This window comes from Panicum virgatum, chromosome 8K (assembly GCF_016808335.1).
Source record: "Panicum virgatum strain AP13 chromosome 8K, P.virgatum_v5, whole genome shotgun sequence".
NCBI classification, from domain to species: domain Eukaryota; kingdom Viridiplantae; phylum Streptophyta; class Magnoliopsida; order Poales; family Poaceae; genus Panicum; species Panicum virgatum.
In genome coordinates this window covers 25,853,830-25,881,673 of record NC_053143.1, presented here as the reverse complement: position 1 = coordinate 25,881,673, position 27,844 = coordinate 25,853,830, and the positions used below count along the sequence as shown (strand labels likewise).

The 27,844-nt window shown below is 46.0% G+C and overlaps 1 protein-coding gene across 1 annotated transcript; it reads left to right on the top strand.

The window, feature by feature from the left end:
- The first annotated feature begins 1,792 nt into the window (after window positions 1-1,792).
- On the top strand, window positions 1,793-7,598 carry LOC120644278 (probable beta-D-xylosidase 7). Its single transcript, XM_039920873.1, has 3 exons — window positions 1,793-2,537; window positions 5,332-5,881; window positions 5,989-7,598. Exons 1-3 carry the CDS (start codon window positions 2,082-2,084, stop codon window positions 7,344-7,346), a joined length of 2,364 nt encoding a protein of 787 aa, XP_039776807.1. The 5' UTR covers window positions 1,793-2,081; the 3' UTR covers window positions 7,347-7,598.
- Window positions 7,599-27,844: the final 20,246 nt, after the last annotated feature.

Below are 27,844 nucleotides of genomic sequence, written 5' to 3'. Positions count from 1 at the left end.
TGGAGAATTATGGAGGATAGACGAGATAATTAAAGTGACATTCAGCAACACTTGACTAACCTAGGCCTGCATTAATAGGTGATACTCTTGTACCCCGCGCAGAGCCCTGACCATCTGAATCGACAAACATCGTACCAGAGCAAACATTCGAATACTAAAACCGATGCCATAACTCTAGAATTACTCGTCTAATCATGCAAGGTATATAATACAAGTATAAACTAATCATGGAGCATACATCTGACACGTAAAATATAAACCAAGCGAGTATATAAGTCTACAAAATTTCTATTAATAAGTATATCTGAGAATTATGAAGGAAGGTAAAAGCTAAAGCCATACCGAATATTGCTAAGAACCATGGGAACCCGAAGAAGAGATACTTTAGTCTAAACTCCACTAGCATATATGGACAAAAGCAAGAGAAAAACTTGAGAATAAGCAACTTATGGTGTATCTTCATTTGGAGCCCTCCCACATTTTTATAGCGTTGGTAAGGCAGTGCTCGACCAGTAAAACGAGTGCAAGCAGCAGTAGCTACCACATGCAAGGAGGCGCCAGGGTCTCGGTTCGGCTGACCCAACGTGGCCTCCAACCACCTTCCCCTTTGACAGGTGGCTTGCAGGAGGGCCCTCTAGCCCATGGGCAGTGCCCTAGCAGTTTTATGTCAGTTTGCATGCTCTGGTGCGCCTTTGACCCATCCGAAGCTGAGGTAGCAAGCCGATTGGTATTTTGCTCCTCGGATCAAAAGGTGTGTTTCTCCTTTATTTATACTCAAATTCCTACATAGCACTATTTTCAAGAGGACATGTGGAATTAGCATTATTCAGAATAAATATATGCATGCAAGAAATACTATAGCACTCATAATTTTCTGATCGAATTGTTGGTCGAGTTTGATATTTAACGAGCGTCAATGATGTGTACATTCCTCCAAAGGTCCTAACGAAGTTATAAAGTTGTATCATATCTTAATCTTTGTCTATAAAACTGCAGATATCGATAGGAGGAGGTTAGAAATTTTGTCTTAGGTCAAATGTACTCCCTCCGTTTCAAATTATAAGTCGTTTGACTTTTTTCATCCTAAGTTTGACTGCTTGTCTTATTCAAATATTTGTGTAAAATATCACTTCTTTTGTTGTAGGTTGCTTTATCAATACAAGATCTTCAAGAAAAATTTAAATTTGGCAATGTCTGCACAAAGTTTTTTTGAATAAAATGAGTGGTCAAACTTAGGGTCAAAAAATGAAACGAATTACAATTTGGAACGGAGCTACTAGATGGATTTATAGTTTTTTACGCCTGGAGTAAGGTACTACAAGGTGAAGTAATGAAAATCATCTACTACTTGTCATCTGGTGATATACGCTTAATAGAACAGCACAACAGCCACGTATAATTGGTATTTAGGGTATGTTTAGTTGATGAAAAAGTTTGGATTTTGGTATTGTAGCATGTTTCATTGTTATTTGACAAATAATATCCAATTATGGATTAATTAGACTTAAAAGATTCGTCTCGTCCTAATTAGTTAAACTATGTAATTAGTTATTTTTTAATAATATTTAATGCTTCATGCATGTCTTTGAAGATTTGATGTGACGGTACCATGAAAACTTTTTTGGAAACTAAACACCCCTTTAAGCGGAACAAATCCGGTTAGGAAATCCCCTGTCAGAGACTATACACACCATTTCCATTTGGAAGCGACGCGTTGGTCGTCAGAAGCACTAATTAATTGGGCAGCCTAATTACCCGGTGCCACGAAACGCATATCTCCGTGGAACGGAAACGTCGCCCTGCACGCATCGATGACCCATAGCCGATCTCCATTAAAGTTGAAACTCTAGTCTGGCCGAAAGCGCAAGGGAAGCATCTCCTTCACAGCCATGCCCGGCGATTCCTGTTGATGGCCGCTACCACCACCACCTCTACCAGTAGGGGAGTAGCAGAGCGAGACTGCCTGTGTACAGTGCACCACAAGCAACGCCTGTGAGCAGACACGCGGCGGGCTCCAGTTGGCCAGGGCCGGCTATTTAGAAGGCTGGCGCAACCTCCCGGCGGCCGGTTGTCCCCTCGTGATGATCGGCAGCTCCCGCGCGCGCGCCATGGCCAGCTCCTCCGGCCTGAGACGAGGCATCGACGGTAGTGGCATGGTGGCGGCGCTCCTCCTCTCGATGGCACTGACGGCGGCGGCCGCAGACCCGCCGTTCTCGTGCGGAGCGTCGTCGGCAGAGGCCGCCCAGGGTTATGCGTTCTGCGACGCGGCGCTGGGCCCCGCGGCGCGCGCGGCGGACCTGGTCTCTCGGCTGACCCCCGCGGAGAAGGTGGCCCAGCTGGGCGACGTCGCCCCCGGCGTGCCGCGGCTGGGCGTCCCGGCGTACAAGTGGTGGAACGAGGCGCTGCACGGGCTGGCCACCTCCGGCAAGGGGCTCCACTTCAACGCCCCCGGCGGCGTCCGCACCGCCACCAGCTTCCCGCAGGTGCTCCTCACCGCCGCCGCCTTCGACGACGGCCTCTGGTTCCGCATCGGCCAGGTACATACGTGACCACCAGCATTTCGTCCGTCCGTCGGTCTTCGCACGTCGCTCGCGACGCCGTACGGGGCAGCATGGGCACACGCACGCGCACGCCGGCACTCATGGTGGGGTGGGTGCGCGATGCCAGGCGCCGCGCGGGGTGCGGTGCCGCGCCATCGGTTGGTCCCGCCGGTGGCACGGGCGGTTGGTTGGGAGCGCCGGCCGGACCGGACCCATGCGTCCGCCCATGATCCATCGACGCCCATGCATGCACGCGCCGGCGCCGCGCGCTTTTGCGCTTTTTCGCTGGTGTATGTCAATGTCATGATCCGTGACACACGATCGGGAACGGGCAAAGGGTACGCCGTATGCGCGTGCTGAGGTTCAATCCGAAAGTTCTCCGATTTATTCGCAAAATTCGGCAGGATAGGTCGTAAATTTGGCACGGGTCGGCAGTCGGCACAGCACCAAAGAATTTGGTACTATGAAGTGTTGGAGCCGGACCAAACATCATACCGGCACACGCACCTTTACTATCATGCGCCAAATGAGAAATAACCAACCCCCAAGTCCTGACGAATCGAGTTAAAAGGGGCCAGCCAGCACGTGAACACGGGCGGGTTGGTGCATGCCTGGCCGTAGCCCGTGCCGGAAAGGGCCGGTCGATCCCAGCAGGAATGTTTGCGTGGAAAGGAGTGTGGAGCTTTTTCGTTCTGGGACTGGGACGTCACGTGTGGCAGGCTCGTCTCAGTCTTTACGATTCTTTTTTTTCTTTTGAAAAGCCAGTCTCTACAATTCTAGATCACGGTCGTTTGGATTGTACTCCTGGCTGCTGCTGTTTTTGGGATCATTCGCCGTGGGTACGGCGTGACAACCCGTGCTACAGCTTCATTGAGCTTTCCAATCCGAGGGCCCTATGTGTCGCCCTTATTTGTCCTCCATGGTTCTCAGCAGTTCTTGTTTGGGGTCATTTCACCATTTCTTTTCTCCTAGACGGCTAGACTAGTGTTCAACCAACCAAACACATGCTCTCAAGATTGAACATCACGAAAATACTTGAAATTAGCGCCGGTAAGCAGACAGTTCTTTCTTGTTGAAAGATTGTAGGGTAATTTTGCTTATAGACACTCTACAATGTTGGTTTTTGCTGCAGGATACTACTCAATTTTGTCTCTTCAAATATGCATATTTGCTACAAAACATCTTAGATAATATAATAATAATTTTTTGGTTGAGAGGATAGAGAAAATAAGTAATGTGACCAAAATAACCCTTGCAATGCTAGCTTGCTCACAAGCATTGTTCGAAGGCAATAAACAGACGAACATGCCAATATCCATACATAGTGGCAGCCGTGATAAAGTCAAGAAACGTCCCAAAATATTCTAGCACATCACCACTATCTGGATTTTTTTGCGACCCACACGACCGGTGGCACGGCCGCGTCGGCCGCCGGGGTCGCTTTGCCGGGCGGACGCTGGGGAGCAAAGAGGTCAAGCTACGCCTGCTAATGGGGTTGAACCCGCCCCAAATCCGCCCCTACCCATATTTCAAGAGCTCTAACTACCACCTGCCCCGACCCACCCCGTCGGCCCAATGCCCCAACCCGCCCCAACCCGAAGTCACGACAAAAGATGATATGCGACTTACGCACCGATCTACTACCATAGCGCCCCAACCCATCCCAACCCGTCTGTGTCGTCAACCCAACCCGCCCCAATCCGTTTTATAGTGTCATCCGTTTCCACCCATCCAATAGTATCCGTATTAAAACCCACCCAAAAAATCCGTCAAACCCCGCCCCATTAGCAGGAGTAGGTCAAGCGCCGCCTTTTGTTTCGGTCGCAGTAGGCCAAGCGCCACCCGCTTTAGCTCGCCTCCTCTCACCTCCCTCTTTTCTTTCTTTGGCTGGCCCCTGCATGCCCCGGCCAGCCAGTGCCGGCCGCCTTTGGACGCGACGCGCTTCACCCGGCCGGGGCCGGCCGCGCTCGCCCGGTCGCCCCGCAGCTGCAGCTGCGTCCCACTGGGCACCACGGATGGGTAGGGTGGATGGCAGGGTGACATGGAACCCCCGTCCCTTCCTTGGAACTCACCTGCAGGGGCCAGTCGGCGGCGACTTGTGCAGGGGCCGGTCGCCAGGCGAGTGTAGGGACCAGTCGGGGGCGACTTGGGGCCGGTCGGAGCTGTCGGCTTCTGTAGGAGGAGGCCGGCGGTCTGCTGGCAGCGGCGGCCGGGGGGCGGCCCCTGGTTCGTTGCGGGCGGTGGGACGGGGGCTTGGGGGGTGGGTTCGATGCTGGATTGAACAGGTTAGTGTTAGAAGTCAGGGGTAATTTGGTCATTTTGAAACTTTTCTCCCTCTTTTTTTAAAAATGACTATTATATTATCTAAAATGTCTTGTAGCAAATATGCATACTTGAAGAGTGTCCAGTAACAAAGATAAAAATTGAGTAGTGTCCTGCAGCAAAAACCAACATTGTAGAGTGTCCAAGAGCAAAATTACTCAAGATTGTAAGCAGACAGTCTGCGGCTGCTTTCTGAGATCTGCTTTTTCCTGAATACAGCGAGTGATATTTGTCTTGGCAACTCGTTAACTCTAGTCTCTAGTACACTAGTGCCGTAGTAGTTCCCAAAAAGAAAACTGGGGCACCGTACTGCAGTACCTTTGAACAAATAATGCGGTAATAATGCACAAGGAATTGCAGAAAAGTTCTCAGCATGTGGATTGTGGTCACTGACCAAGTGGTGTGTACAAACATGTCTTACCTTCTTGTCGCCTCTTGTGTCCTTGCTGACGTGCGCGCACGCGTGCAGGCGATCGGCCGGGAGGCCCGGGCGCTGTTTAACATCGCCCAGGCGGAGGGCCTCACCATGTGGTCCCCGAATGTGAACATCTTCCGGGACCCGCGGTGGGGCCGGGGGCAGGAGACCCCCGGCGAGGACCCCGCCGTCGCCAGCAGCTACGCCGCCGCCTTCGTCCGGGGCATCCAGGGGAACGGCTCCTCGCTCCTGCAGACCTCGGCGTGCTGCAAGCACGCCACGGCCTACGACCTCGAGGACTGGGGCGGCGTGCAGCGCTACAGCTTCGTGGCCCGCGTCACGGCGCAGGACCTCGAGGACACCTTCAACCCGCCGTTCCGGAGCTGTGTCGTCGACGGCGGCGCCACCTGCGTCATGTGCGCCTATACGGCCGTCAACGGCGTCCCGTCCTGCGCCGACGCCGGTCTTCTCACGGGCACCGTCCGCGGCGACTGGGGACTCGACGGCTACGTCGCCTCGGACTGCGACGCCGTGGCCATCATGCGCGACGCCCAGCGCTACGCGGCCTCGCCGGAGGACGCCGTCGCCGTCGCGATCAAGGCCGGTGAGTCTCCGTCGTCGTTGATGACCTCTTGCCTCCACTGCTCGTGTCCCCAGTTAGCTCCTCTGCTTGACCACTCTGTTCGGTTCCTCTGTTTCGAACTCGAACAGGTCTGGACATCGACTGCGGTGCGTACGTCCAGCAGCACGCCACGGCCGCGATCCAGCAGGGCAAGCTGACGGAGCAGGACATCGACAGGGCGCTCACCAACCTCTTCGCCGTCCGGATGCGGCTGGGCCACTTCGACGGCGATCCCCGGAGCAACGCGTACGGCGGCCTCGGCGCCGCGGACATCTGCACGCCGGAGCACAGGAGCCTCACGCTCGAGGCGGCACAGGACGGAATCGTGCTGCTCAAGAACGACGGCGGTCTCCTCCCGCTCGACCGGTCTGCGGTTGGGTCTGCCGCCGCCATCGGTCCCAACGCCGATGATGGCCGGGCGCTCATCGCCAACTACTTCGGCCCGCCGTGCGAGTCCACTACGCCACTCAAGGGGCTCCAGAGCTACGTGAGCAACTTGAGGTTCCTGGCCGGGTGCAGCTCGGCGGCCTGTGACGCCGCCGCCACGGACCAGGCCGCCGCGCTGGCGGGCTCCGCGGACTACGTGTTCCTCTTCATGGGGCTGAGCCAGCAGCAGGAGAGCGAAGGGAAGGACCGGACCAGCTTGCTGCTCCCGGGGATGCAGCAGAGCCTCATCACCGCCGTCGCCGACGCTGCAAAGCGACCAGTGATCCTGGTGCTCCTCTCCGGCGGCCCGGTGGACATCACGTTCGCGCAGTCCAACCCCAAGATCGGCGCCATCCTGTGGGCTGGGTACCCCGGCCAGGCCGGCGGTCTCGCTATCGCCAGAGTGCTCTTCGGAGACCACAACCCTAGCGGGAGGCTACCGGTGACGTGGTACCCCGAGGAGTTCACCAAGGTGCCCATGACGGACATGCGGATGCGCGCGGACCCTGCCACCGGATACCCTGGCCGGAGCTACCGCTTCTACCAGGGCAAGACCGTCTACAAGTTCGGCTACGGCCTCAGCTACTCGAGTTTCGCCCGCAAGCTAGTCTCCCGGACTAACACGCCGGCGTTCTCCACCGCCGTCCTGACCAGCCTAAGGGAGACGATGGCAGAGGAAGATGGCAGGAGCTACCATGTCGACAACATTGGCACCGACGGTTGCGAGCAGCTCAAGTTTCCGGCAACCGTGGAGGTGCAGAACCACGGCCCCATGGGCGGCAAGCAGTCGGTGCTCATGTTCCTCCGGTGGCCCAACGCGACAGCCGGCCGGCCATCGAGCCAGTTGATCGGATTCAGGAGCCAACATCTTAAGGCAGGGGAGAAGGCGAACCTCAGGTTTGATGTCAGTCCTTGCGAGCATTTCAGCAGGGTGCGGGAGGATGGAAAGAAGGTGATCGATAGAGGGTCTCACTTCCTCATGGTTGACAACCATGAGATGGAGATCAGATTTGAGGCCTGAGGTTTAGATGGTGGGGACGAACAGCTCGCTCGATACGGTGTGCCATCCATTCCTAGTACGATTTAGATCTCCATTGATCATTCACGCCATAGAAAGTGAAGTAAAATGTTCACGATTTACCACGTAGCAAGTTCCATTTGAATTCAAAATATAAACCTAGAAATACATTGGAGAAAAGTGTACGGTGACCTGTTAGAATAATTGCGCCCAATTTGTTTTTTTGGACCAGAACATAGCCTGCTTTTATTGAAAGCCATAAAACAAGTCGATACAAAGTTTGCTGGGGTTACCAGCTTTGACAAAGACACTAAGCTCAAGATAGGAAAGTAAAGGGTACTGCGAGACTACAACCTGAAGGAACAGAAATGAAAAAGGTATATAGCTCCAGTGATTCACGAGACTCCATCACTTAGGTGATTTGATCATTTATTTCACCCAATTATAATGAAACAAAAATTTGAGTGAAACATAAGACTTATCACCCGGATTTCATAACCACCAAATCAAAAATCAACAACCACAAATAAAGGACCAAAAAATGCAAATAATTGACAAATTCAGTGGCAAAAAGAACAATACATAGTTCTCAAATGGTCAAAATTATCAAAATTTACAAAATATTTCTATGGATTACAAAAATTTAGAATTTTTGGGGGATAGTTTGGAATCCAACATATGCAAATTGGCAAAATTACACCTGTGACACCTCAGGTGTCTATCATATTAGAACATAGGGTAATGTGTGAATTTTGTGTTTCTCCTTGTTTGATAATTAAAAATTTTCAGTGCAAAATTAAGGGTATTTTTGTAATTATGGAAAATTACAAGTCCCTTTTTATAAAAGTTTTTAATTTAGGGAGCAAATTCAACTTTGTGAAGGGCTTTCTTGCAAATGTGCTAGTAATCAATACTTGGCAGCTTTATTGCAAATAAGTCCTGAATTTGTTGTAATTTGCTACCAAAAAGTACTTTTCTTTTATAAAATAGAGTTCTTCTGAACTTTTAAAAATATTTCAAAATCCTTTGATCTAGTGAAATTTTGCACAACATAAAAGTTGTAGATCTTGAAAAACTGAACAACTTTCATTTTGGAAACCTTTTCATTTGAGCCCCAGTTCAGCGGCAAATTTTACTTTACTCTTAAGCCCCTGAACTTTTCTATTTTTGCAAATCAGTCCCTACCAACTCTTCTTCCACCTCCCGCCTGCTTGGAAACCGGGCAGGCCACTGCCGCCGCGGAATGCCCCGCCCGCCGGCTGCCCCTCGCCGCCCTGGCCGGCCACTCGCCACCAGCAGCCTTCTCTTGGCCCCACTCCTCCCCTCTGCTGGCCTCGCGCAAGCTTGCCACGCCACGCCACCTGCCCCGCCGCCCGATCCAAACTGCCGGCGAGCCCGATTCCACTGCGTTGCCGCTGGAACTGCCTCCGCGGGCCACCTCAACACCCACGCGTGGTGCCTAGAGCACTGCCGCCACCGCGAACCGCCTTTGCTGGCGCCAATGCCTCGCGCCATGCCGCCCGAGCACCTCCCCTGCTCGCCACATCGCCGGCCGCCCACGGGAACACGCCGCCGTTGCCGATTTCACCTTCTCTCCGGCCGAACTCATCCGTGGACCGCCTTTCTTGCTCATCCTCTCCTCTCTGGGCTATAAAAAGCACCGACCGGACTTCTTCCCAGGCGACTCACACCGCCGCTCCTTCCCCATCATCTCCGGCGAGCTTCTGCTCTCCGTTGATCCGCCACCTCACCACTACTCCGCCCCAACCGAGGCTAGCCCCAGCTCCACACCACCACACTGCTCCTCTGCAATTACTCCAGCTTGCCATCCCTCGCCGGAGCTTGCTCCCCGACGAGTCGCCCCTCGCCGCTACCCTGCTTGCCGCCGACGAGTCACTTTCGACCAGCCCCAGACCACCTCGACCCCTCCACCAGGTCCGCCTTGAACCGCTGATCCTCCCTGGCCACTCAACCCTTGTGTCGGCGATTCCCTTCGCCGGAATCTGGCTGCGCCACCCCTCTATTCTTCCCCATCCGGCCAAAGTGCCAATTGCTTTAATTCAAATAATTCCAGGGTCGTTTCTGCAAAAAGCTCTTTTCCCTTTTATTCTTTTTTAGTAAACTTCAAAAATTCCTAGAAAAATGTAGAAAAATCAGAAAAATGCCAAATTAATTTTGTTGTGTTTCTTTTAATTAGCTCTATAGTTTGATGTGATAAGTTTGAGTTGTTTCCTTTTGTAGCTAATTCTAAAAATAAGAGTTTGATAAAACTTTTTTTATCCTATGCTCTAAAATTTTCCCTTGTGAGCCTTGAGCCATGTACTATATAAAGTACATCTAGACCTTTCTAAATTTTGTAAAATCTTTACCAAACTTTAGCTTATATTTTCAAAAATTTCTTTCTTTGTATATTGTTTGTATCTTTTATTCTGGAGCCATGTTTTAAATGAGCTTTGAACCATGTGTTCTTTGGTGCATGTCAAGCTTTACAAAATTTTCAAAACCCATTAGTGGACTTTAACTTATGCTTTTAAAATTTTCTTCTCTATGTTTTGCTTATCTCTTAAAAGATTTATTTAAAAATCCTTTTTGTTGTTTATTTTGTTAAAATAAAAAACCCCCTTTTTCATGTTATTTTATGAAGTTTATTTGTGTTCACTTTTACTCTATAAACAATTGCCCAGTAAAGTAAAACTTTTAAGTTTAATCTTAAATATTTACTTTATTGGTTTTCAACTTTTTAGTGAAGGAAAGCTATACTCAAGCACTTCACTAATTTCCAATCATTGCACAGCATATAGAAACAATATTGTTAGCCGACAGAACATACGAGCTCATCCAGGAATCAGATGGGGATTTCTCCAAAGCTCAATCCAACATTGCAGAATTAACTGAAGTCCCGAACTCTGATTCGGAAGAAGCAAAACTTACTGACTTTATAGACACCACTAAAGGCAAGCCACGGTGCATAATCCCATTATTTTAAATTATACAACTTATTGTTATTATTTACTTGTGCATTTAAGTTATTGGAGTTGAATGAAAAATTTAGATGCATAATCCTAGGTACCTATTGTTTGAATACTAGAAACAAGATTCACATAGATGCTATGCTAATAGGACCAGTAAAAGTCAAGTGATTGCCTGTCACTCGCGAGCTTTATAGGAGTTGATTGTTTAATTTTTTGCAATCACTATAAGGACCACAAGCGAGATTTGGTTACGAGATTCATGTTATATCCCGCATGTGTAGATAAAGTTGCTAAGGCCGCAGTGTGTGGTAGTGTTGATTAAGCGTTTGAAAGTACTAGCCACATGCCGTAAATATGGTACGCGGTAAGCCTAGTGACTCCTCAGCCCGGCAAATGGACATACCCCCCACTCTCTCTTAGGGATAGGTTGAATAAAATGGATGAGGGACGAGGTTGGTGCCCTATTAAAAATGGTACCGCTACACCACGGCTATGAGGGACGAGGTTGGTGCCATATAGTCGGGGAGAGTGGCCCTGATCTATGAACCGGAATGAGAAGCAAATGGTTGCTTGGGAGTGACTCTACAGTGCTCCAAGCGTGTGTGTTAGGTTTACGTTGCAAGGATTGAAATTCGGTTCGAACTGTTCCGCCGCTCACGGATATTGAGACTGCTTAATCTCTTTGCCACATAGAGTAAGAAGTGGAACAATGATGATACTCAATCTTGTTGGATGCAAATAATTTCTCTATCATGCTTGTATAGATAGATGCAAACCTAGAATGGTTAATGAAACTAGAATCTGAAAGCTAAAACTTGAAATTAAGGATCTACTCTTTGTTGCTTTTCAGCAAAATAAACCCCAGAGCCTTCACAAACCTTGCATGTCTAGTTAAAGGGATATTATATACCCTTAGTCGGGTCAGTCTTGCTGAGTATTAGTATACTCAGTCTTGCTTGTGACCTTGTTTTCAGGAATAACTTTGGAAGACTCAAATACTAGTTTGACTTGGCCTAGTGTTTTATCTCCTGGCTGGTCTATGGAGTGGAAACCGTCCACGACCGGCGATAACTCAACCGAATGATGTCTTGTTTGGGCTTAATAGGACATCCGTTGCGATGTATGTATAGACGTGTTTTCTTTTCGCTGCAAAACTCCTGAAGTAAGCTTAGCTTACTTCTAACTCTTTTATATAAGTCTGAACTTCTATATACTAGCTTCAAAACTCTGATGTAACATATTTTATAAGCAATGTGATGTAAAATATTGTGGAATGTTGTATCTCTGACTCGCCTTCGAGCGGGATGTATACTTGTGTTACGATCTGATATCAAGTGGTATCATCGGGATGTTACCCGACAGACCAATGATTATACCGGTTGAGGTGCGTTTAGATGTTTAGGGCACTCGAACTGGTATAATTCAAATTGGTTCTGCCACAACACCGACATCACTTTGAAATGACAGTGTAATGAACACTGTAAATTTGGTTCAAAAACACTGTCGATATCATAAAAATAGATTGTAATTGTGAAGCAACCACCAAACTCGGTTCGTGTACCATAAGCCTTATCCTGAGGCTTATGATCAGATTGCTTTACCATCACGATATAGGGTGCCGAATTTTACCAAATTCTCTGGTAAGAACCTTTCAGCCGTCTCAAGGAATGGTACAACCCATCAAAAAACCCATATGAAATCTTGTCCTTGCAATAATAAGAGGACAGGAGATAAGGTTCAAAGTAATTTGTGGTTTGGAACCACTGAAAAAGGAGCCGTGGTTGTAGAAAACTATGTGTTTGATTAAGAAGTAGCTAGGAAAGCACTTTATTCCATGATCATATTGCATGAGTACCTACTGTCCATTGTTTATCACCATGGCTTTCATAAGTTTGTTAGTGCCTTGCAACCTTTGTTTATCACCATGGCTTTCATAAGTTTGTTAGTGCCTTGCAACCTTTGTTTAAAATGGGTGCTAGGAACACAATTAGAAGGTCATAATGCATTTCTATGAGGGTGAGAAAAGGAAAGTTAGGATATTCTTGCAAAGGACCAACTGCCGTGTTGCTGTTACAACTGATTTTTGGATAGTTGATTATCAAAAAAGAGGCTATATGGCTGTGACTGGACATTTTATCAATGACTCATGATCGTGAACGCTTAAAAGCTGCATTTTGAGGTGATTATCTTTTTTTTCACATTTTGTTGATTGCTGTTCAGATTTATAATTTCTATAAATTACAAACTTTACAACTGAACTATTGCCTTGTTATGTGTAGGCTTATGTATGTGCCATGCCCCCATACTACTGAAGCTATTTGTGATGCATTGTGCAAGTGCCTCCAAAGCTGGGATATTGATTGGAGGGTATCAACTGTGACTCTTGATAATTGCAGCACAAATGATAGCATGATTGGCTTAATGTAGACAAGGCTTGGTGCAACTAATATGCTTTTGAGAGGAAAATGGCTGCATATGCGGTGTTGCGCACACATTCTCAACCTCATCATAAAAATGGCTTGGACATCATTGCAAGTGCAGTTTCAAGCATTCGAGAACGTATTGCTTATTGGGTTGCTACACCAAAGAGGTATGAAAAGTTTGAGAAAACAGCTTTAGATGAAAAGGTTGAATTGGTCAAGAAGTTGCAACTAGATTGCAAAACTAGATGGAACTCAACCTATATCATGCTTAGTATTGCTATACCCTATAGGAAGGTTTTGGAACATTTGGGTGAGATTGATAGGAACTATGATTTTCCACCGCCAAATGATTGGATATTTGCTAGTACAGTTTGTGAGAAATTAGGATTATTCTATGAGCTCATTTGGCTATTTTCTGGTACTAATTATGTGACAACCAACCTTTTTTCCCCCAAAATATGTGAGATCAAATTTAAAATCAAATCTTGGGAGCATGATGAGTATCAAATAATTGGGGAAATGTCTGCGGCCATGATAGAAAAGTATGACAAGTATTGGACTGATATACATGGTCTTATGACTGTTGCTTTCATTCTTGATCCACGCCTTAAGATGACAATGTTACATGCTTGGTATATTGACATTTTTGGTGAAGAAAATGCTTAAATGTATGTGACAGAAGCTCATGATCTGTTATCTGATTTGATGAAGCACTACCATGTCAAAGAACATGACTTTTTGGGTACATCATCTAGTGGTGTTAGTTCTTCAGTTGATGCAGCTGTTGTGTTATCAATTTTTAAAACCCTTGCTGCAAATAAGAAAACTAATAGCTACATTCGAAGTAAGAATGAGCTAGATTGCTATTTTGATGAAGAAACTTTCCTCATGATGATAATTATTTTGATATCCTTGGTTGGTGGAAGCTAGAGAGAACCCGTTATCCTACTTTGAGGCAAATTGCTCTTGACATCCTAGCTATTCCAATCACAACAGTAGCTTCCGGATCAGCTTTTAGCACTAGTGGAAGGGTTTTGAGTGAGCATCGTAGCCATCTTACTCCTAAGATGTTGGAAGCTTTGATGTGTGGGCAAAGTTGGCTTCATCACTCCCTCAAATGTACTACTATTGTACTATACTAGAATGTGTATTTGCATAATTGTGTTGTATCTTATTTTTCATATAAGAACTATAAACTGCAGCTACTAATGTATGTGAAACTTGATTGTAGATGATGGTGATAGGGTCAATAGCTTCTGGTCCTGCCTTGAAGACATTCAGGAAGAAATGAAAAATAGATTCTTGCATCACTACTGCTGATTCTGACTGATAAATGAGTTCCACTATTTGCTTGGTACAATTGAAGTTTTTATGAAATAATGGTGTTGAACAATGGCTCTTGTATGGTTGTATGTTTTTATTTGTGTTACTCTGTGTTGAACAATGACTCTTGTTTGATTTTGATTGTGTTCGCTATATATATTAATTTTTCTTGCTGTTAAAATTGAATATTGTGCTTGATTTCCTAAAGTTTGCGGGTATACGGGCATGCTGCGGGTACCCGGGTATCCGTGGATAGCGGGTATGGGTTTTGGTTTCTACCTATGGTGGGTTGTGGGCGCAGTTGCGGGCATGGGTTTGGGCTCGCGGGTGCGGGTTTACAAAGTTAGTATCCACGCAGATTTTACCCACTGCCATCAATATTCATGCCAGAAGTTCTAGAAAGAGTAAAATGCACTGGGGGTCCTTAAACTAGTTGACCTGTTTTGTTTAGGTCCATGAACTTTGAAAGTGCATTTTTAGGTCCACAATCTATTCAAGTGTGTCACTTGAGGTCCAAAACACCTCTTACCAGCGTTGACCGCCTACGTGGACCGCCACGTAGATCCAACGTGGATCGTATATTTGCAAATCACCCCTTTCCTCTCCCAAACTTACCCATCCCTACACTTTGTTCCCCCAGGCCTTGCGTGGCGCGGCTCGGCTGGCGCTGGACCAGCGGTGGCGAGTGACGAGGCAGCAAGGGAGGCGAGTGAGAGCAGGGATGGCATGCGCATGGGCCGTGTGGGGGTGTGGCGAGCCTCACCGGTCGGGCGCAAGTCGGGTAACGGCGGCGAGGAGGCGGCCCAAGATGGAGGATGGTGGCGGCGGGCGGAGCTTCGACGCCAGGAGCTCTGCACAACGCGGCAAAGGGCCGGGTGAGGGCTCAAACAGGTAGAGAGAAGGGAGGAGGAGCCATGGGTGCAACGAATCGACGAATGGCTCACCGGAGAAGACGAATCGATGGTGTCCGGTCTCAGGGAAGGAGCTCGTGGCGGTGGCAATGGAGGAACAGAAGGAAATTTGGGGGAGGGTTTGGAGCTCTGTGCTTCTGCTACCCGCTGCGCACTCAATCAGCCAGGGATCCGCCGCCACAGCACTGCTCCGCGGCCGAGGAAGCACCGCTGCCGGATGGGGAGAGCCCGCGCGCGTCGGGAAGGACCCGTGTCGCCGCCTTCTCAGCCACTGCCCGGATCCGCGCGCCTGCTCGTGCCTGGATGTGCGCCCCGGCAAGCCCACGAGCTCGCATCAGCCGTTCCGCCTCCCGCGCGCCATTGGTCCCGTGCCGGCCCACCTGGCCGCCGCCTGGCTTCGCGCGCCGCTCCCGCTCCCCTGCTACAAGCCCGAGACGACGCGCGCCGCTCCCCTACTGTAGGCCCGTGCCGCGCCCTGCGTGCTGCTACTGGGCCTCCCCCTCGCGCGCCTCCTGGCACGCGCCGCTAGGCCCCATGCCCTGCTCCGCCTCCCGTGCGCACGCCACGTGCTGCCGGGGTCTGCCAGAGGTGCTTCGCGTTCGGGAGGACGCCTAAGCAGCAGCGAGCGGTGCAGCAGGGCAGCGCGCGTGGGAGCCGACGAGGCACGCGCGGCGGCGCGGCGGGAGCCGAGCAGCGGGGCTGCAGCAGCCCGGCGGTGCGGGAGCAGAGGAGATGAAAGGATGGGGGAGAATTGAGGAGGGCTCGGCTTGGGAGCGGTGATGTGCAAATATACGGTCCACGTTGGATCTACGTGGCGGTCCACATAGGCAGTCAACGCTGGTAAGAGGCGTTTTGGACCTCAAGTGACACACTTGAATAGATTATGGACCTAAAAATGCACTTTCGAAGTTCATGGACCTAAACAGAACAGGTCAACTAGTTTAAGGACCCCCAGTGCATTTTAGTCTTCTAGAAATTACAAGCTCTGGCTATCTACAGTAAAAAGCACTACCCAACTTCTTGTAATGCTTAAAGTCTTCATCATGACGACTCCCATATACTTCGATCTTTGACCCTAAAAACAGTAATAATTTCTTAGTTTCTATAGCTCCAACAACAGGGCCATAGAATTTATCATGTTCACTACTACAAGTTTTCTATTACTTTGTGAGCAATTCAAAATCTCTACCAGTGTCCCTACGACATACCCATAAATATGGAAAAGTCTAAATTACTCCCCTCAACTATAGTCAAAGTTTGGGTAACCCCTTAAACTATCGTTTGGTTTATTTTTCCCCCCAAACTATGCTATTTGGTTCAATTTAGTCCCTAATATAATTTTTCTTTTCTATTTCTCCATGCATAGGTGGAGTTTTAAATTGAAATTTTACAAGATAATAGTATACACCATAACACATGTTAAAAAAATACATTATAATTTTATTTCATTATTTTGATATATTAGGATATCTAATAACAAATTAATCATTGGAATTCAAAATTATGTAAAGACTAATGGGGGAATATTATAAAATATATGCTTTGTGATGTCAACTACTACTCTACAAAATTTAAAATTAATACAAACATTGATTTACCACGACCTTTTTAAAACACCTCCGAGTGTTGATTAATGTATATTCCTCAGTGACCTTCCAAGATTATCAATTTTAGGGGAATAATCACTGGTTATAGTCCCTAATTATCCCACCAAGAGTCACTTCTTTCCTTGGTTGCTATCAAACTAGAGACCATGTGTACAGAAGTGGAGAAGAATTTTGTTGTGAAACTGGGACAGCACGTCATCTCCTTTTTATTGTGTGGTAGCTTGATTGCTATGGGAAAAAGTTCAATTTACTCCCCTGAACTATATACAAAATTTGGATAACCCCCTAAACTATAACTTAGTTCAATTTACCCCTTAAACTATGCTATTTAGTTTACTTTATCCTATAACATAATTTATCTTTTTTGTTTCTCCATACACAGGTTAAATTTTAATTTTAAATTTTGCAGAGTAGTAGTAGACATCACAAAGCATACATTTTATAATATTCCCCCATTAGTCTTTATATAATTTTGAATTCCAATGATTAATTTGTTATTAGATATCCTAACATATCAAAATAATGAAATGAAATAAAATTATAATGTATTTTTTCTAACATGTGTTATGGTGTATACTATTATCTTGTAAAATTTTAATTTAAAACTCCACCTATGCATGGAGAAATAGAAAAGAAAAATTATATTAGTGACTAATTTGAAACAAATAGCATAGTTTGGGGGGTAAAATAAATCAAACGATAGTTTAAGGGGTTACCCAAACTTTGACTATAGTTGAGGGGAGTAATTTAGACTTTTCCATATTGTTATGGGTATGTCCTAGGGATACTGGTAGAGATTTTGAATTGCTAGCATAGTAATAGAAAACTTGTAGTAGTGAACATGATAAATTCTATGGCCCAGTCGTTGGAGCTATAGAAACTAAGAAATGATTACTGTTTTTAGGGTCAAAGATCGAAGTATATGGGAGTCGTCATGATGAAGACTTTAAGCATTACAAGAAGTTGGGTAGTGCTTTTTACTGTAGATAGATGGAGCTTGTAATTTCTAGAACATCTGGCATGAATATTGATGGCAGCGGGTAAAATCCGCGTGGATACTAACTTTGTAAACCCGCACCCGCAAGCCCAAACTCATGCCCGCAACCGCGCCCACAACCCACCATAGGTAGAAATCAAAACCCATACCCACTATCCATGGATACCCGGGTACCCGCAGCATGCCCGTATACCCGCAAACTTTAGGAAATCAAGCACAATATTCAATTTTAACAGTAAGAAAAATTAATATATATAGCAAACACAATCAAAATCAAACAAGAGTCATTGTTCAACACAGAGTAACACAAATAAAAGCATACAACCATACAAGAGCCATTGTTCAACACCATTATTACATAAAAACTTCAATTGTACCAAGCAAATAGTGGAACTCATTTATCAGTCGGAATCAGCAGTAGTGATGCAAGAATCTATTTTTCATTTCTTCCTGAATGTCTTCAAGGCAGGACCAGAAGCTATTGACCCTATCACCATCATCTACAATCAAGTTTCACATACATTAGTAGCTGCAGTTTATAGTTCTTATATGAAAAATAGGATACAACACAATTATGCAAATACACATTCTAGTATAGTACAATAGTAGTTCTTTTGAGGGAGTGATGAAGCCAACTTTGCCCACACATCAAAGCTTCCAACATCTTAGGAGAAAGATGGCTACGATGCTCACTCAAAACCCTTCCACTAGTGCTAAAAGCTGATCCGGAAGCTACTGTTGTGATTGGAATAGCTAGGATGTCAAGAGCAATTTGCCTCAAAGTAGGATAACGGGTTCTCTCTAGCTTCCACCAACCAAGGATATCAAAATAATTATCATCATGAGGAAAGTTTCTTCATCAAAATAGCAATCTAGCTCATTCTTACTTCGAATGTAGCTATTAGTTTTCTTATTTGCAGCAAGGGTTTTAAAAATTGACGACACAACAGCTGCATCAACTGAAGAACTAACACCACTAGATAGATGATGTACCCACAAAGTCATGTTCTTTGGCATGGTAGTGTTTCATCAATTTAGATAACAGATCATGAGCTTCTGTCACATACATTTAAGCATTTTCTTCACAAAAAAATGTCAATATACCAAGCATGTAACATTGTCATCTTAAGGCGTGGATCAAGAATGACAGCAACAGTCATAAGACCATGTATATCAGTCCAATACTTGTCATACTTTTCTATCATGGCCGCAGACATTTCCCCAATTATTTGATACTCATCATGCTCCCACGATTTGATTTTAAATTTGATCTCACATACTTTGGGGGAAAAAGGTTGGTTGTCACATAATTAGTACCAGAAAATAGCTAAATGAGCTCATAGGATAATCCTAATTTCTCACAAACTATACTAGCAAATATCCAATCATTTGGTGGTGGAAAATCATAGTTCCTATCAAGCTCACCCAAACGTTCTGGCTATCAACATATGCCCCCCTGCTTTTTAGTGAGTTTACAAGCTAAAAAGCAAAACAAAAGTATTCTATATAACACTAGGGCCTAAAAAACACTGCTAAGGACGATTTTCATGAATCGGCCATCTTTTTTTCACACATCTTGCCACATGCTGGGGTAGAATTTCTTCAAGTACTTCCCATTGATAGCTCTAGGTAGTCGATCTCCTTGCAGCGTCTCCAACATATAGGAATTCCCGAAGATAACTTTAACAACTCTATATGGACCCTCCCAACTTGGCGATCATTTACCAAACTTATTACTTTTCATCCCAAGAGGCAATACTGTCTTCCAAACTAGATCTCCAACCTGAAAAGATTTATCTTTTACCTTTTTGTTGTAAGCTCTAGCAACCCGAAGCTTGTCCTTTTCAATCTCTTTTAAATCTTTCATTCCCTTGTCGGTCACTTCATCAATGTTATCCATCATTGAATTGTAATAATCAACGGTGGAAAAATCATTTTGTTAGCCAATCTATAAGCATCCAGATTTAACTCAACGGGAAAAATGGCTTCTTGACCATACACAAGCTCAAAAGGAGTAACCTTAGTAGCACCATGATGAGATATACGATGAGCCCACAATGCTTCAGATAATACTTTATGCCACCTCTTAGGATTTTCTTCTATTTTCTTCTTAATAAGCTTGACTAAAATCTTATTACTTGACTCGGCCTGTCCATTGGCCTGAGCATAATATGGAGATGAATTGAGCAATTTGATCTTGTAAGATTCGATAAATGCGCGTACTTCCTTTGATATGAATGAAGAACCTTGATCCGTAGTCAAAGTTTGAGGAATACTGAATCTATGAATAATATGCTCAGTTATAACCTCAATTACCTTTCTATGTGTTATATTCTTCAAAGGAACCGCTTCGGTCCACTTAGTGAAATAATCTGTAGCAACCAACATGAAGCGACGCCCCTTTGAAGATGGAGGATTAATTTGTCCAATAAAATCCAACCCCCAACCTCGGAACGGCCATGATTTAATAATAGGATGCAATGATGCAGCAGGTACCAATTGCAAATCTCCAAATCATTGACACTATTCGCACCCTTTATAATATTTAAAGAAATCCGAAATCATGGAAGGCCAATAAAAACCGGCTCTTCTAAGCAACCACTTCATTTTAGGAGCCGACTGATGAGTACCACAGATGCCTTCATGAATTTCTCCCATAGCAACTTTGGCCTGATCTGAGTCCAAACACTTGAGAAGCAAATCTTCGGCGGTTCGACGATAAAGTTCATTATCAATCAAAACATATTTGAATGCTGCACGCCGAATATTCCTCTCTGCACCACGACCAGGATCTTTAAGGTAGGAGATTATAGGAACTCTCCAATCCTGATCTTCGGCTCTTTCTACGGCCGAATCAGTATTTTCCGCTGACTGGGCGGTCAGACCGGTCTCTGGACGGGTCAGACCGGTCTGAGCGGTCAGACCGGTCGAGTCAACCAGTTTGACTGGTTCGTCCAGAACCTGCAACTCGGCTTCTATCTGCATCGGTTTTCTAATGTTGAATTTTCCTTTTCTAACATTATAACCAGATGCTTGCTGAGCCAGAGTGTTAGCCTGTCCATTTTCTTCTCTTGGCAAATGTATTATAACAAATTCATCAAAACAAGAAATAATGTCGAGGCACTTATCAAGATATGCATTTAATGAACCAATATAACATTGGCATACCTTAGATACTTGCTGCACAACGAGAAGCGAATCACCAAAACTTCAACATGCTTCACACTCATGGATTATAAAATCTCTAAGCCAAATAATAATGCTTCATACTCATCTTGGTTATTTGTGCAATATTCTTCTAATCGGTTTGAGAACTCAAAAACAGCAGCACTTGGAGATATAAGGACAACACCAATTCCTCTCCCATCATCATAAACCGATCCATCAAAATAAAGCTTCCATGATATGCAAAAAATATGGCCGATTTCTAAATCATGCTCATCATTAATCCGATGCTCAACAATGATGTCCGCTACGATTTGGCCTTTCATAGATTTCAAAGGTTCACAAGACAAATCAAATTCAATCAAAGCATATGCCCACTTGCCGATTCTACCACTTAAAATCGACTTTTGCAACATATGTTTTATCACATCGGTTTGACATACCACTATGCAAGTACTAGATAGTAGATAATGTCACAATTTAGTACAAGCATGATACAAAGATAAGCACAACTTTTCAATAAAAGTATACCTTGTTTCCGCATGAATAAGTCGTCGGCCTATATAGGTAACAACATACTCCTTCCCTTTGGTCTCTTGAGTCAAAACAGCTCCAATAACTTTATCTTCGGCCGCTATATAAAGTTTAAAAGGAACACCTCTCCTAGGTGCTTTAAGAACCAGCGGCAAAGACAAGTAGTATTTAATTTTCTCAAATGCCTCTTGCTGTTTTGCCCCCCAAGTAAATTCGGCTTCATTCTTTAACCAAAGAATAGGAGTAAAAGCATCAATCTTTCCGGACAAGTTATAAATAAATCTTCTTAAATAATTTACCTTGCCCAGAAACTTTTGCAAGTCTTTCTTGCAAGTAGGAGCCTCAACTTTCTTCATGGCTTCAATTTTTTTGGGATCAATCTCTATGCCCTTCTCGTCAATAATGAAACCAAGAAACTTTCCAGCCGATACTCTAAAAGTACATTTGAGTGGATTCATCTTTAAACCATACCGACGCATCCTTTCAAGAGCAACCCTTAAATCGGCTAAATGAGAATCCAAACCGGCCGATTTGATAACGTTATCATCAATGTACACTTCTAAGATGACACCAAGCAAATCATGGAAGATTAAATTCATAGCCCTTTGATAAGTTGCACCGGCATTCTTCAAACCAAAAGTCATAACCACCCACTCAAATAAACCAACAAATCCTGGACACACAAAGGTCGTTTTAGACGTATCTTCCTCGGCCATAAATATTTGATTGTACCCCACATTATCATCAAGAAAACTAATAACACGGTATCCCGACGCTTCATTAATTAGCATATCGGCTATAGGCATGGGATATTCATCCTTGGTTGTAGCTTTATTGAGATCTCTAAAATCAATGCAAACACAAATCTTGCCCGAATCTTTCTTTTCAAAAGGCACAATATTAGAGATCCAATCCGCATAACGACAAGACCGAATAAAACCAGTATCTAATAATCGATTAATCTCCTCTTTAATTTGGTCATAAATACTAGGATTGAAACGTCTAGCCGGTTGCTTATAAGGTTTAAAACCGGCTTTGATTGGCAAATGATGCTCAACAAGATCACGACTCAATCCCGGCATTTCAGAATACTCTCAAGCAAAACAATCGATATATTCTTTCAATAACTTTATTGAATCGGCTTTAAACATAGCCGATAAATTTTTGTTTACAAAAGTCGGCCTAGGAATAGTTCCATCACCTAGATCTATCTTTTCTAAAGGATCAGCCGACGTAAAACCTTGGCCCAGCTTGTCCATGTCTTCTGACTCTTTAATAGTTTCGCACATATCGTTCGTACATGCCCGATAGTGCTCAATGTGCTGCTGGAGCCACTTTGCATTGGACCAGTCTGACTAGCCTGACCCACCGGTCTGACCAGTAGGCTCTGGCGGCCAATCCGAAGAGGACCAGTCTGACCGGTCGTGGGACCCGGTCTGACCGGTTGCAGCTGAGTCACTTGCTGGACTCATCTTTATAGCATTAAATGATTTAGCTGATTTTCCATTGACTTCTGAGTAGCAGGAACGAAACCCTCATTGGTACAACTGATAAGCTCATAATCGGACAGATCCAAGCCCGATAAGCACTTGATGTTGTCATTGGCACTAATGGAATTGGAATCGGCGGTAGCAATGAAGGAAGAAGTATCACCAGCTATTATCTCGATCTCATCACCGATCCACTGAATAAAAAATTGATGCAAGGTAGATGGAACACATTGATTGACATGAATCCAATCATGCCCAAGTATTAAACTGAAGTTACCTTGCACCTCCGAGACGAAGAAGGCTGTGGCGAGCATCTTCCTTCCAACGATCAACTCCATGGACGCAGCTCCCTTGGCACCAATGGGATCACCTCCACCCACGCCGCTAACCGTCATGTTGGTCTTGATCAGCTCCTCGTTCTTCCCGCCAAGCTTCTTGTACAATGAGTTGGGCATAAGATTTACAATGGCCCCACCATCCACTAACATGCGAGAAATTGGCTTTCCATTAACATATCCCCTCATGTAGGGGGCCTTCAAATGGTTATCTGATTCCTTGGGCTTCTGGAACACAGCATCACGAGGCCCAAATTGAAGATGAGCCACCTCCTCTTTGGGAATTATGAGGTAATCCAAAGACATATGCACAACATTAATTTCCAAATTGTTGCGCTACGGAGATGCCTCGTAATCCACTAGTTCTTCATCTTCCTTCGCTGGAGGAGCTAGTTCCACTTCATCAACACAAGAAACTAAAATAGGCACCGCTGATTCGGATGTACCCTCTGCACTGGGCTCAACCGGTCTGACCGGTGGCTCAGGGCGGTTTGACCGGTCGGGAACACCGGTCTGACCGGTCATTGGGGTCGGTCGGACCGGTCCTTCTGCTGGCTGGTCAACGGTCTTGACCTGCCACACTTTACCTTGAGGGATCATGGGCCTGTACTTGTTGAAGTATTCATCCCTCGCCTTCTCTGCCTCCTGCTCCCTCTTCTCCTTGTTGCGAAGACGTTGGAGCTTCCTCTTTTGGGTATGTGTCAACCCCTCGGGACACCAACGGGGTTGATGGTACTTGTCCGCCACTTTGCTGCCACTTGCCTCATGATTGTTGGCAATGAAATACTTCTGGACAGGAGGAATAGAAGAACTAGCTGATTTGTCTACTACCATCAGCCCCTTACCCTTATCTTGTACAACCACCTTAATCTCGCCGATCTGAACAACAGTATCGGCCTTGGTCTTCTCTGAAGCAGCCTCTGGTTGCACCTCTGACTTCCTCTCCTTTATGCGGTATTCTACCCGTGGAGAAGCAAATCGTGCCGGTCTCTGCTGAGACCGGTCTGACCGGTCATACACGACCGGTCTGACCGGTTGGGGCTGTGGCACCGAACCAGATTGGTGTGGCCCCAATCGGTCGTGTACTAGCGTCCTAGGTCTTTCCTCCCTCCGATGTGGTGGTGGGTACGGCATCGGAAAGCACTAGAGCCAGATTCCCTCATGTTTCCACACCGGATTAATGCATTTGATGCCGGTGGGGACCAAGGTATAGTAGCATATACCTTCTGTGGAGGAAACTGTGGATGATCACCCCTACACCTGATGAATTCCCTCCTTGGAGGCGAAGCATTGCCCCGACGTGGTAGTGAGCAAGGTCTCTTTTTTAATGGCCGATCTTGTTGAACGGCCTTCGTGTACTTGTTCAATAACTGCCCAAAGGTATGTCCCTGATTTGTACACCTCCCCTACAGCTTTGGAACATTCATCTTCCAAGTACCCTCTTCCAGACACTTTGGCTTGAAAGTCCGGGACTGTTCCCTGGGCCGGTCTGACCGGTCGTTGGACCCGGTCTGACCGGTCTGACCGGTCGATGCTACTAGTTTGACTGGTCGCGCCTGGACAGCAGGCTGACTGGATAAACTTGCTTGCCCCCCGGGCTTAGGAGCATTTACGAAAATCCTCAAAGTTGGCTTCCCATCAGGAGTCTTCTCAACAACGACTTCTCTGGCCAGAATCTTGTCATTCGCATTTATCGGCCTCGGATCTCCAATCACAACAATCTCCCCTTGAGCCCCTTCGGCTTGCTCCGGCCGAAGGACGACCTTTGGATTATGCAGTTCCAAAGTATGAACAGGGAAGGGAGTCTTGTCCACTTGCATCTTAGAAAGTACCAATCGTCTTTCATCTACAGCCGATTGGATCTGTCGACGGAAAACATTACAATCATTAGTAGCATGCGAGAAAGAATTATGCCACTTATAATATGCATGCCTCCTTAATTCTTCCGGCGATGGTATAGCATGAGATAAACGAATGTTTCCATGTTTAAGAAATTTATCAAAAATTCTATCACACTTGGAAACACCGAAAGTAAATTTTATCTCATTTTGCCGATTCTTTTGAATCGGCTTAAGCAAAGGACATGTAGAAGGTTTGTCCTTTGATGACCAAACAAATTCAGCGGCATACACTCCCTTTTCCTCATCGTCAAAACAGTCAGAATCATTCTCAACAACATGTGTGTTGGACCGATGAGGCTTAAAAGAATCTTTAGAATTTTTGTATTTAAATTCAACACCAATAGCTCGCATTTGCAAATGATTAACTGTAATAAAATCAAAACCTTTAAGTTTTTCTTTCAAGTAAGAACGCAAGCCATTAAATGCCAAATCCGTCAAATCTTTTTCCGAAAGAGATGAATTAAAGCATCAGTTTTTTAAAGCTTTGAATCTTTGGAAATAATCTAAAACCGTTTCATCTCAGTTTTGCTTAACCGATGTCAAGTCTAGCAATCTAACTTTGGCTTCACCACTAAAAAAGTGATCATGAAATTTGCGCTCCAATTGATTCCAATATATAATCGACCCCGACGCAAGTGAGGAAAACCAAGATGTAAGGAACATGGCACCATTTATGCCATTTCAAGTGATTTTGGTGATCGAATGACAACACAACACTTGGACTAATATGATTGTTAAGATGACCATTCTCAGGCTTTTAGGTTCAAGTGATGACAAAGAGAAAGGAAAGATAGGCGTAGCAAGGCCCGAAAGGCCGCCCCTACGGGGGTTCCGCTCTTCAGTCAGTAGCACCGGAAGAACCGACGCCAAGGGCATCGGTGCATCCGATGGTAGTCGGAAGAACCGACGCTATGGAATTCTGGTGCAGAAGGGAATCGAAGCCAAGTCAGCCTATCGGCACCGGTTGAACCGACGGTCCAAGAAAGGGCATCGGTGCATTGGGCGTCCTATGTTCCTGAGACGATGTCAAAGAGCCCAGGAGAAGATTCTTCAGCACCGGTTGAACCGGTGATGCATCGGTGCATACCATCGGTGTAATGACGTCAGCAGAAGAGGAGGATGCTGTGAGTAACCGGATGAACCGACGCTACCCCAGCCAGAGGCATCGGTTCAACCGGTGGTCACTGTGTCAGCTGTCAGGAGTTCAACGGCTACTTCGGGTATTAGAGTGATCGGATGAACTGATGCTACCACTGCCAGAGGCATCGGTTCTTCCGGTGATACGCAGATTTTCTGCTGACCATTGGAGCAACGGCTACAAGACTTGGTGGCCTATATATATGCCTCACCCCGGCCATTTGAAGATTGCTGGAGTTGCTGGACATGCCACACACACCCAAGAACATCTCCAACCACCATAGAGCTTCATTGTACATCATATAGGCTTAAGCACACTTGTGAGAGTGCTTAGTGCTTGTAATAGGGATTAGTTCTTGCGAGAGCTCCCTTGAGAGAAGTCTTGCTGCGGCAAGCAACTTGTGATCCGTCGTGTGACCCTCCGTCTTGGTGTGGAGTGGCAACGACACTTTGTGCGGGGGAAGAGGAGGCCCCCTCCTTGGTGGAGAAGCTCCGTAGTGGATTACGGCCGGGTGACCGAGAGAGACGGTGGCGGTGCATGAGACTCAGTGTCTTAGGGGCACTTGCCTTTGCTTGCCGGCATCGCCTTGGTGGCGTAGTGCAAGACGGTGATCGGAAGAGCCTCGGTGTCCCGTGGACGTAGGCGTTTGTGCCGAACCATGTTACATGACCGTGTCTACTCGGGAGTTTGCATCCCTCTTGCACTTACCTCTTTATTTACCGCATTACGTTTCCGCATTTACTCTATCTTGCGTACCTTTACTTTCCTAGTTAGTTTGATTAGGATTGGCTAGGTTGCAAGTCTTTTAGGGGTAAGTAGAGAGTAGCATAGATAAACTTTAGTTATAACTAGCATGTATAGGACGTGTTAGGTTTATCTTATGCAAGTAGTTTGAGCCCTAGGTTAAAAAGTGATTAGCGACCCTATTCACTCCCTCCCCCTCTAGGGTCGGACACCCCGGTGATCCTTACACAAGAGAAAACAGTCCCGGTCAAAGATAAAGAAAATAAGCGAACCCGCAAAGCATCGTTAAGACCCGCTTCTCTCGATTGCAAGACATATTGGCTAACATGCTCCCAAGTTGTACGAGAATCATCACCATTAAATTTAACAAACTCGGGAACGCGCCAACCAGCAGGATAGGAAACAAAATCAAACTCAGGAGGATATGGCTTTTGATATAAACACGACCCACCCATATCAATCCCAAGCTTATATTTAAGCACACCGGCCAAGTCTTCCTTGAATTTATTGAAATCGGTTTGACCGGGGTAAGCCTTGTTAGTATTAGGAATCGGTCCTCGGTGAGGTCTAGATCCTTGCTGTGCAGTGCCCTGAGGTCCTGCATGCAACACCATCTCATTAGTTCGGCTAGGGGCGGCCGAACTAGGGCTGGAAACGTGTGGCACAGAGGGCATTGAGTACTGCCCCGTCAGACTGGTCTGACCGCCTGCACTGGTCTGACCGGTCGACGAGACCGGTTGGACCGATGGCGCGTGGACAGTAGATGGCCATGGCATCCCATAGAATTGATCTTCGGTAGCAGATGCACCAGCCGAATTCATTTCTGAAAAATAAGTGCCATCCTCGACACTTTTACCCTTTTTCAGCGCCGCAATCTAATCATTAAGCCCAGCAAAACTCTCCCCCGCGGCTACTTGTGCAGCATATATTTTCGAATCTACCATGAGCGAGAATTGCTTAA

What these genes read in the sequence shown, in the direction of transcription:
- LOC120644278 (XM_039920873.1), top strand. Translation starts at nt 2,082, where the DNA reads ATGATCGGCAGCTCCCGCGCGCGCGCCATGGCCAGCTCCTCCGGCCTG. An exon ending in TCTGGTTCCGCATCGGCCAG is followed by an intron (nt 2,538 to 5,331) that starts GTACATACGTGA and finishes GCACGCGTGCAG; the next exon opens with GCGATCGGCCGGGAGGCCCG. An exon ending in CGCCGTCGCGATCAAGGCCG is followed by an intron (nt 5,882 to 5,988) that starts GTGAGTCTCCGT and finishes GAACTCGAACAG; the next exon opens with GTCTGGACATCGACTGCGGT.